Source organism: Bos mutus, chromosome 18 (assembly GCF_027580195.1).
Source record: "Bos mutus isolate GX-2022 chromosome 18, NWIPB_WYAK_1.1, whole genome shotgun sequence".
NCBI lineage: Eukaryota > Metazoa > Chordata > Mammalia > Artiodactyla > Bovidae > Bos > Bos mutus.
The window spans coordinates 9,813,822-9,824,500 of NC_091634.1; the positions used below are offsets into that span (position 1 = coordinate 9,813,822).

The 10,679-nt window shown below is 55.4% G+C and overlaps 1 protein-coding gene and 1 non-coding gene across 3 annotated transcripts; one reads left to right on the forward strand and one right to left on the reverse strand.

The window, feature by feature from the left end:
• The first annotated feature begins 304 nt into the window (after positions 1 to 304).
• TRNASTOP-UCA (transfer RNA opal suppressor (anticodon UCA)) lies at positions 305 to 391 on the forward strand. Its single transcript has one exon. It is a non-coding gene; the product is annotated as a tRNA-Sec (tRNA).
• Positions 392 to 3,512: 3,121 nt separating this feature from the next.
• On the reverse strand, positions 3,513 to 10,177 carry FOSB (FosB proto-oncogene, AP-1 transcription factor subunit). Of its 2 annotated transcripts, XM_014479644.2 has the most exons (5): positions 9,199 to 10,174; positions 6,952 to 7,272; positions 6,596 to 6,703; positions 5,424 to 5,588; positions 5,145 to 5,283 (listed from the first exon to the last, which is right to left on the reverse strand). In XM_014479644.2, exons 1-5 carry the CDS (start codon positions 9,322 to 9,324, stop codon positions 5,281 to 5,283), a joined length of 723 nt encoding a protein of 240 aa, XP_014335130.1. In that variant the 5' UTR covers positions 9,325 to 10,174; the 3' UTR covers positions 5,145 to 5,280. The 2 variants fall into 2 exon arrangements, with proteins under 2 accessions (XP_070243626.1, XP_014335130.1); XM_070387525.1 differs by having other exon boundaries at positions 3,513 to 5,588; positions 9,199 to 10,177.
• Between the last annotated feature and the right edge of the window lie 502 nt (positions 10,178 to 10,679).

A 10,679-nucleotide genomic window follows, 5' to 3' on the forward strand; every position in this document is an offset into this window, starting at 1 on the left:
GACTTCTCTCTTGGATAAAAGGGGCTTCAGTCTCTTTAACAGCTAGACACGAGGGGGCCACGTCCTGTACCACCGTTTCCCAGAATGCGCGGCGCTATGCAAATGAGACAGTTTCCAAAGAGACGTGATTCAATTCATAGGAGGCAAACGCAGCATTTTGGGAGGATGTCTGTCGTAATAATATTGGTAGAGTTTATAGATGTTGAAATCGACAGTTTCACAGTCTCGCAAATTATATCACCATAACTGTAAAAAAGTAGAAATTTCTGGCTTTTATATAGCTGTACGGGTGAGCTTTTATGTTGCCCGGATGATCCTCAGTGGTCTGGGGTGCAGGCTTCAAACCTGTAGCTGTCTAGCGACAGAGTGGTTCAATTCCACCTTTCGGGCGAGGTGGTTTCTCTTTTTCTTCTTCCAAACTGGACATTAGAATGCGAGTTGGCCCAGAGGACCTCGGACCCGCGTCTGGAGATATCGCTGCAGTCTTTGTTTTTCGTCGCTCAAGTTTTTCCCTGTGAATACATTCACACACCCCACCCCTGCCCGCCCCGGGGAAAACCAAAGAACTCCAAAAGATGAAGAAAAACTCGTGTATACTCTCAGTTCTAGGAAATTTACAGTTAGAAAGTGATTCTAGATTCCTCCCCTTCACTTGCTTACTCACTTGTTCAGTCATTTACCCACTCATGTATTTAATCACGCATGCAGTTATAAAACCGTCGAATATTTATTCCTTTAATCATTTATTCATTCACATATTCAACAAGTATCTGCTGGGTGACTGCTCCATGCCCAGCCCTGCACTGAGCGGTCTTGGGGACACGCTGATGACTACAAAACCCTGACCCTGACCTCGTGGCCAGTGGAGGAGACAAACTTTAATTAATTCCCCATTGAATTAACAACTATCAAAGTGTTCACTACTGGGAAGGCAGGTACAGAACCTATGCTGCTGCTGCTGCTGCTAAGTCACTTCAGTCGTGTCCGACTCTGTGCGACCCCATAGACGGCAGCCCACCAGGCTCTCCTGTCCCTGGGATTCTCCAGGCAAGAACACTGGAGTGGGTTGCCATTTCCTTCTCCAATGCAGGAAAGTGAAACCTATGAGGACATCTTATAAGGAGACCTGAGTTCAGGTAGGGTGTCAGGGTAACGGTTGAACATATACCTGAAGGATGGGAGTGAATTAGTCAGCAGAAGGGGAGAGTATTCCAGAGAGGGAAACAGGATGGCTGTAATAACAGGGATGAGGATGGTAATAATTGCACCGTTACTCTGTGCTCAGCGCTGGCATGTATAAGCTCACTGATACCCTTCAGCCCATTCTGCAGCTGAGAAAACTGAGGTTCAGAAAGATGAAGCCTTTTATTCAGGATCACCTTTGGGAGGCCTCCAACCCCAGGGCTCTCACACCCTTGGCCCATACTATTTACCACTGCCCCCTGCTGTCTTTCCTAAGCCAGCTACTCACCAAACCCTGCCTGTTTTGCCTCCTCGAAGTCTTTTGAATCCTTCCCCTCCTCTCCAGCCCACAGCCCTGGTGCTGCTCCAGGCACCCCCTCACACCTCAGTGTTCTCATCCTAGCCTCCTCCCTGGTCCTCTGCCTCATCCCCACCTATTTCCCAATTACCCTCAGCCTGGCAGCTAGAGGAGTCTCCCTAAAGCACAAAACTGTCCTTGAATTTCTTATGGCCAAAACCTGCCAGAGCTCCCCAATACTCTCAAGAGAAGATCTAAACTTAGTCTGGAATTTTAGCTTGCAGAATCTGGTCCCTGCTCAACCTCTCTCTTCACACCTTTTGTTTTAGCCCCTGGGAACCTCTAGTTTTCTCAATGTACCAAGCCCTCCCCCATCAACTCTTTGCACTATTTCATTTGACTCAGTTTTTTCTATTTCCTTCTATGCCCTCTGTTTATCCTCTAAGACTCAGTTTAGGGATCCTCTCTTCCCAGAAGTCTTTCCTGACTCCCAGACCAGGTTAGGTGCCCCCACGGGGCCCCCCAAATCCCATGGACTCCCCCAACTCTGCCCAATTTACATCATCCCTGATTGGGAACAGGTCTGTGTCCCCCACTTGACTGTGAACCCTGGGAGGGGGAGTTTGAGGCTGTCTCAGTCTCTGCAGTGTCCCCAACCCTGGGCACATAATATTGTGTGCGTCTGCTCAGTCGCGTCCGACTTTGAACTAAGTAATAGTTCGAAATTAATAAGTTAGTACATTTTTGAGCTAATTAATAAATTAAGGGATTCCATCATGACAAATCCCCCTGCTTAGTCATTTACTAAGACACCTAACCTCTGGACCAGTACTTCAGTTCTCAAAGTGCTTGCTGCTATGCGAATGAGAGTGGGTTTGGATCTTGCAACGGGGATGGCTCAGTGTATCTGTGGACAAAGTGGCAATATCTTTGGTTTAGTCAGTCTTAGGTTGTCCCCAATATGTTCCTCACTCAGAAGATGTGATCATGTGAAAAAGCAAAAGGAAACTCATCTTCACTGTAAAGTGATCCAAGTTTTATGATTCATGTAACCCTGAGGACTTCCAATGTACCTGAGTGGTCTTCTACCGTTCGAGTTTTTTTCTACCTCTCACTTTTGCTCAGGCCAACCCCAGAGCATTACATGGTCAAGTATAAATTCTTCCCTCACCTGGAAACCTCCCTGAGCCTTTAGTATTTTGGTATCAGACGCCTCATGGCTAATATTCTGCCTCATTACTTCTTCAAGGAGGAGGTACAGCCTGTGTGTGTGGGAAGTCCTCCTGACTATCTAGCCTCCCTCCATCCTGCTGTTGACTGATTCACTAGTAAGAGTTCCAGCATATATGTGTGTGTGTGTGGTCCTGGAGCAATCTAACCTCACTCCCTCATGCTGAAAGGAAGGCAGATGATGGGTGTCAGGAGCAAGGAGACCCTGAAGCTTGGTGGATACATTTTTAAGAGTTTTTTATTGGCGACAGTGCAGAACCACGAGGAGGGGGTAGCGGCCCAGTGCCAGCCAGCCCCAGCCCCTGGGGGGTCAGGTGCAAAATACAAAAAGAATCACAAATACAGCGTGGGGTGGGGGGTTTGGGGGTTCAATACATTGTGATCTGCAGGGGCAGGCCCTGCTCACAGCCTCACACTCGCACCCAGAATTCTCAAAGATACAGATTGCAAAAATCTATAATCCCTCAGGCTTACTCACAAAAATAAAATATCAGGTCCCCAACAAACCCAGAGTCAGAAGACGGCTGGAGAACCAGGGACAGTCACGTGGAAAGAGTCAGGTAAAAACTGGCAGAGAACAGACAGAGGCGGGAGAGATTCAGGAAAGAGAGAACCAGAGATGGCCAGAAAACAACCAGAGACAGCCAGAAAAGAGACAGCTAGAGACAGAGGCAGCCGGAGACAGGCAGCCTGGAAGTTTCCAGAAGCAGTGTTTCCAATTCAACGGCATGGCTTTGAGGGCCAACGTGACCTAGGCCAAGGATGCAGAAGCGCTCACACACTCACACGCGCGCACACACACTCATATATAATATATTTATTTATATATAATAGATATAAGTGCCTTTCGGAAATCAAGAAAGGGATAAATAGCCACGGAAGTGGGTGGGGGGCGTCTGGGTTCAGGGCGGGAGCCGCAGGACGGGGCAGTGGAATGTTCTCCATGCAGCACAGAGGGCGGCGTGACCCACCCGATATTAAAAAATACCAATTGGCCTCATGATACAATCCTCATGAGGGGAAACACAGGGAAAGGCAGAGTTAGGGAACCTAAACCGAGAATTGGGGCTGGGGCTGGGCGAGGGGAAGCTGGGATCCTGGGGAACCCAGCCCCTTGGAGTTTGCCAGTCCAAAAATATTAGGGGGTGGTGGGGGTCAAAGCCTCAGCCTTTAAATCTTCTCCGGGAAAATGTCGGGCCCCCTGGCAATCTCCCGTTGCTCTCTTTCTAGAAAGGTTGTGGGAGGCCAAGGCAAGGGAGAAGTTGGCGTCCTAGGCTGGGATAGGGTGACAGGCCTTAAAGAAAAAGGCCAGGGCTTGGTCTGGGTGCGGAGACGGGGGTCCTGAGGAGAGAGGCCACGTGGATGGATAACTGTCCTCCCCTCTCGATTCTGTCACCCCCTCGAGTCTAACTCATTTTGAGGGGAGAAAGGAGGCAGATGAGGGGAGGGGAGACCACGGAAAGGCTTTGGGGAGTGGGGGGCACAATCCCTCCGGAGGGGTTCTGTCCCACCCGGCTCCCCCCACAATCCGGCCAACTCGTTTCACAGTATAAAACACTCCAGCAGGACAGGCATCACAACGCCCCCTGCTGCCTGAATCAGAGAGGCCCAACAAGGAAGGCCCGGAGGGGAGGCTGTGGGAGGTGGGTGGCGGGCAGGGGGAGAATAATACTGTAATCAGAAAGGAGGCTGGGGGCTGAACGTAGGGGGAGGCTTAGGAGGCGGGAAATTCAAAATCGGAGCCAGTTTTGCCGGGACGGAGCAGCTGGACGGTCAGGGAGGGAGGTTCACATTTCAGACTAGGTCTGGGTGGAAGGAAGATTAACAAAGGTGGGGGCATCAACTTCCCTTTAAAGGGGGGCTCAATTCGGAGGAGGATCGAAGCCCGTGGAAATGTTGGATAAATAAGCTGAGGTCGTGGGGGGCGGCAGGGAGAACCAGCCTAGTCACCCCTGGAAGGGTGGGCGTAGGAGAAACACTTTGGGGGTTTGGTGGCATTTCCTTGTTGGGCCTCTCTGGAGAGAACTCCAGCCCACCCCACAGCCCACTGCCAACACCCCGCTCCCTCCAGCCCAAAGGTGGGCATCCCTCCCGCCCCCACCCCCCATCCCCAGAGGTTGGGTCCAAGTGAAACGGCCCACAGGCAGCACTGGGCAGCCTGGGGGGTGTCCATCCCCTCCCCACCCCGTGCCCCCAAAGTCACCAGCTCTCTGGCCTCGCCGGGCCGGCAGAAACAAGAGGCGGCACAAAACACAAGGAAGTCCTCCTGTCCGATGGCAGCGGCAGCAGAGGGTCAAACAGGAGAAGCAGGGAAACCACACGCCCGCTTTGTCTCTTCCCCTCTCTCCTCCAGTTCCTCCTCGTCCAAATCTCTCTCCCCTGTGTGTTTGTTTGTTTTGTCTAAAGCTCACAGAGCAAGAAGGGAGGGCGAGTTCAGGGGGTCGGAAGGCTGGTCACTGCCGCTGGTGCGTTGGGCGCCGGCGAACGCGGAGACCTCCGGGCAGGTGAGGACAAACGAGGAAGTGTACGAAGGGTTAACAACGGGGAAGGGGTCGCCGAGGACTTGAACTTCACTGTGTGTAAAGAGAGAAGCTGTCAGGTTGGGGGGTGCGTCTTGGCTGGTCTGGAAGGGCAAGGGCGGTGGTGGCGGGGGCGGCAGCAGCCAGCTGAAACCATCTTCCTTAGTGGATGCTGACCCCGGCAAATCTCTCACCTCCGCCAGCGGGCCCGGCCCGGGCCCCCCGGGCCCCTCTTCGTAGGGGATCTTGCAGCCCGGTTTGTGGGCCACCAGCACAAACTCCAGACGTTCCTTCTCCTTTTGGAGCTCGGCAATCTCCGACTCCAGCTCCGCCTTTTCTTCCTCTAGCTGATCTGTCTCCTGAGGTCCCCAATGGCCACGGTGGAGCACGGAGGAGAGCAAGGAAGGAGGAAAAGGCCGTGAGCGACTGGAGAAGGTGGGTCATGGCTGAAACCAGTTCTCCTACTCTGACGGCTAAGGCCCATGGCTGGAAGGCGGCTCCCGATTGAAAGACCCCCTGAAGTGGAGGCCTGGTGTGCCAGGGGACTTGGGGGAGGGGTCTTGCCTTCTAGGACCCTCAGTTTCCCCATCTGTCCAGTGGCTGTTTGGGAAAGGGCCAGGTACACACAGGAAGTCTCTGGTTGCAAGAGGCACTCGGAGGGTTGCTGAATGAACCAACCATCCTTACTTGTTTTTCATGCCCCCTATTCTCCTCATTACCCTTTCCCCTCTGCCTCCCAGGGAAGAGACCAGGTAGCTCAGGGAAGTAGACAATTTCCCTAATTTCCTCCTAGGTGAGCAGGTCACCCTATAAGCATAAAGTAGAAAACTCTCAGACTGAGGTAGGGTATGAAAATAGAGGGGCACCTTGGCACAGGCCCCCAGCCCAAGATCGAACTACAGGTGGTGGGGGCAGATGGTGGGGGAATTGACATAGGATTAAAGGGTTTCGTTTCTCAGACTCTCCAGAATGTTAAAGCTAGAAGGAACCTGGGAGATTCAATGAGGAGTTGAAGAGATGGAAAACTGAGGCAAAAAGGGTTATCACTTGCCCAAGGCCAAAAAAGGGGTATGACTGAAGCATCCCTCTATTAAAGGTCGCTCATAGGTCCCCCTCAGGATAAAGTGAAGGCCAGGCAAGTGGTCAGGGGCGTGAGGGGGTCTTCAACCAGGACATGGACTGGCCAGGAGTATGTGAGGGTCGGGGTGTGTGAGCTGGCTGACCCCATCTATATCCAGTTCCACGTGTGGAACTTCTTGCTCTCAGTTCAGGACAGAGGCACAGGTGGTGGTGGGCAGCAGAAGATAGGGAGAGAGCCCCCCTTCAGCCTTCCCTCAGCCCACCTCATCCCAGGGACCACCCTCACCGCCTGGAGTCGGTCAGTCAGCTCCCTTCGCCGGTTCCTACACTTCGCTGCTGCCAGTTTGTTTCGTTCTCGGCGAACCCTTCTCTTCTCCTCCTCCTCTGGGGTGAGCTGAGTAGGAGAAATAGAGATGGTGAGATCTGGGGACACTGTGTACCTCCCCCTCCATCCTGAACCTCCTCTTCGTCAAGAACCCCCAGGAGTCAGAAAAGGACCAAGTCCTCACTGTAGGGAGGAGGACAGGGTTTCTGCAGCATTGAGGCTGCAGGTGGTCCCTCACCCCAAGAGTGGGAAAGTTCCTGCCTCTCTCTTTTCCTCCCCCCCAGCCCCCAGAGCAAGCTCTGATGCCCCTTACTCACCGTCTCCTCTCGGGGTCTCCTAGGCCGGGCTCGAGCTGGGCGGGAAGGCCCAGGTCCGCTAGTGGTTCCGCTGGTGGAAGGCCCACCACTGCCACTCGCTCCGCCACTGCTGTAGCCACTCATGCCCGGTGTGGAGTAACTGGTTCCTGGCATGTCATAGGGGTCGACGGCCGGGGGCTGGGAGGCCAGTGGCTGCCCCTGGGACTGGGCCATGGAAGAGATGAGGGTGGGTTGCACAAGCCACTGGAGGTCCTGGCTGGTTGTGATCGCGGTGACCGTGGGCACGAAGGAACCGGGCATTTCCCCAAGACCGGCGCACTCCTACGGGGTGACACATACACACACAGGCGTAGACACACAAACAGAGACACCGACACACACACACCCAACACACATACACACACCGACCCGGTGAGTGAGCACAGGGCCAGCGGGTGTGGATGTGTGTGTCACAGGCAAAAAGCCACAACACCCACCCTTCCACTACACCGTGACGCAGTGGTTAATGAGGATTTCTGTGCAACTGGCTTCTACCTCCTCCTTCTTCCTCGGGGAAAGGTTGCACGGTTCCAGCGGGTGGTGAATCACACCCCGGGTTGGTGACTCTTAGGTGTGGGGGGTGGGGAGGAGGCTGGACACAGCCGGGTGACAGAAGCCCCGGGATGGAGTCACAGCCACACACACAGCCACAACACCCCACCCCCACCCCAGAGGCAAGGGGAGGGAGAGGGAGAGGCCTTAGGCTAAGCCTTCCTCTACACTCACACACATATACACACCCCTCTGAGCGCAGGGATAAGGGACTAGAGGGTCCATGAGACCCCCGTGCAGGGGCGGGGGGTCCCAGTTAAAAGAGTGTTGGGGGACGGGCCTAGGAGTTTAGAACAACGTTTCAAGTAATTGTCTCTCCCCAGAGTGAAACTGACAAGCGACAGGTTACGGTGGGCAGACAAGGACAGCAAGTGAGCAGCCAGGCTCCCTCAGACTGTCGCGGAGGCGGGGTGGGGTAGGTCCTGAGACCCCAAGCCCAAGCAGCGCTCATGTCCCCCCCGCCCCCCACCCCTAAAATGTAATCCTAGAACTGCTCGGAAGGCTCAACTACTCTCGCAGGGGGCGTGGTGAGGGATGGGCTGGCTCACTGGCCAATCAGCGCCCCGGAAACTCAGAGGGGGCGGGGCTCCTGGAGACCACCTGGCTGGATCCCCCAGGGCTAGCGGCTTTAGTCCTATTTTCTGACACACCGGAGGCACCCGGCGTCCGGAGCAGAGGGAGTGAGAACGTGTCTGTGTGTGCTTGGAGAGGTGGGTGACGGTCACTACGTCTCCCAAAGGAACCCTGGCACACAGACACGCTCTGACCCTGAGAGCGGAGGGACAGGATCCCTGCCAGGTCCTTGCGGACTCATTGGGTCGCAGAAGATCGCTCCTGTGGAGACAGGAATCCCCTCGCTGTGCCTCTAGAGGCCCGTGAAAGAGACCCTAGTGCCGGAGAACCACAGGTTCCGGGGACGAACTGTGGGAAGGAAACTGCGCCCTACAAATAGGAAGCGAAAGTTGATTGGCCACAGCTCGTGCCGCGGCGGCCAATCGGGACGCTGAGCTGCCCCCTCCCTTAGCAACGTGGCCCGGCGTTCCAAAATAGAACGCTCCCGGGACGTCAGGGGCGGGGCGGACGAAGGGGGCGCCACGCGCCGTGCGTGCCCCGCGTCAGACGGAGGATTCCAGCGCGTCAGCCGTTACGCACGGGTCCCCCGTTACGTCTCCGCGCAGGAGGCGGAGGCAGCGCCACCGAGGGTTCGAGGCCCGCCTTCCCGCTGGGTCCAGGGTGACCCGGCGCCGGAGTAGGCGCTGGGATGGAGAAGGAAAAAGAGAGGCGGCTACTGGAAGCTTCTCCGGGATTTCCCTCACCTGCCTAACCTCTCTGGCTTCAGGTTGGTGACTTGAGTGGGGGGCAGTTCCCGAACCGGCTAAAAGTTCTCAGCCCTGCTACCTCACGCACGTTGCACTGAACGGCGCGCTATCCCCACCCGCAAAGCTCACCCCACTGTGTTCCCTCCCTGCGCTCCACGCACACAACCAATTGCAAGCACGTCCGGACTCTGCAGTTTGCAAAGTGCGCCGTGAACCTACTCCCTGTCAGATCCTAGATTTGGACGCGTTGTATTTGGGGTGAGGGGATTGCTCGCTCCACCCTTGAATTTTAAAAATTTATAAATACAAAGCAGTACCCCAGCCCTCTAGAACTTACCTGGGAGGCGGCGGCGGTGGGTGGACTGCCGAAGGAGTCCACCGAGGACAGATACTGAGACTCGGCGGAGGGTGAGGAGCTGCACCGGGAGCCGGAGTCGTAGTCTCCAGGGAAAGCTTGAAACATTTCCCTGGGCACAGGGGGGCCCCTGTGACCACGCTGAGGTCGCCGGGAAGCCAAGGCTATGGCCGGGTGGGGGAAGAAAGATGCGAGTCCGGGGTGAGCCGAGCGCGTCCCCAAAGTACGCTGTTCGGGGAAACTCAGGGTGGGGGCAGCGTCCCGCTCCAACAATGGTAAAGTTTCCGTGTAATTCCTTTGCGGTGCCCAGGCCCCCACAAGATGCCGCTGTGCCTCCTGATAGTCTAGGCTCCGTAGGACCCGGGGGCGAGGGGGGATCGCTCCCCCGGAGGCGGAAAGCTCTGTCCTGCTGTACAGAATCTGCTTCGGGTGCGATCACCTCCACGCGTCCGGCGGGTCCCACGGGGGAGGAGGGAGTAGTAAAGAAGACGAAAAAAAAGTCGATCCTCCGAAATAAAATGTAGAATTATCTAGAAGAATCCTTCCAAAAACTTTCCGGAAGAAAATAAACCGAATTTCACAGCCCCCAAGAAGAAGAACCACAACAATCAAGTTCCAGCTCCGCGTGTCCCAGCCTTGACCGTAGATCTCAGTCTTATGAATGAAGCTCGGAGCCGCCAGCCTGTATTTATATGCCCGGGGCCCGGCCCCCTTGTTGACGTCACCCGTCCCTCACTCGGCAAACTTCTCGATATCTCCGGCCCTTGTGAACCCAGCCCCGCACCGTCCGGCAAGAGGTCTGTCTTAGCCTCGATCTGATCATCTGCATCACCTTCGTGGCCTTGGGGGTCTTGGGGGCTGCATTCTGGAGCACTCGGCGGGAGGGGATCCCGGCCGGTCTCCCCGGAGTTCCTGTGACGCAATTAGCCATATAAGGAGCTCGGCCGGCGCGGCTGTGTTTGTTTGGTATCCTAGCAATTACGTCAGAGGGAATCCCTCGCTCGCTCGCTCGCTCGCGCGCTCACCCGGCGCGCCTGCGGAACCCGCCCGCGCCTGCGCAGTCCAGGCGCCGCCCGGGGGACGGGGGAGGGCTGGTATTAATAGGTTATTAGACTGACCGGGCAAAGGATCCAGGCGGGAGACCCCAACTGGGGGGTCCATATCACTCTGGCCCCCCCTCCCATTTCCCCTGATGGTGCAGCGCCCTCTCTCGAGAGGAAGGTCAATCTCCAAAAGGAGACTCTGGCTCTGTGGTTGTAGTCACATAGGCGGGGAAACTGAGTCCCAAGACGGGTGGGTGGGACTCTGATGCTCCCGGTGAAAGTGGAGGTGAGGGTGGAGTCCCTAGGCTCGTACAAGCTTCTGCCCTGAATAGTTGTGCAATCTTGAAAAAAAAAATATATATATTTTTTCTCTCTGAACTTCAGCTTCACTTTTCCCGGATGGACAAAGAGTGTGTATCT

What these genes read in the sequence shown, in the direction of transcription:
- FOSB (XM_070387525.1), bottom strand. Translation starts at nt 9,324, where the DNA reads ATGTTTCAAGCTTTCCCTGGAGACTACGACTCCGGCTCCCGGTGCAGC. An exon ending in GGAGACCCCGAGAGGAGACG is followed by an intron (nt 6,704 to 6,951) that starts GTGAGTAAGGGG and finishes TCTCCTACTCAG; the next exon opens with CTCACCCCAGAGGAGGAGGA. An exon ending in TGACTGACCGACTCCAGGCG is followed by an intron (nt 5,589 to 6,595) that starts GTGAGGGTGGTC and finishes TGGGGACCTCAG; the next exon opens with GAGACAGATCAGCTAGAGGA.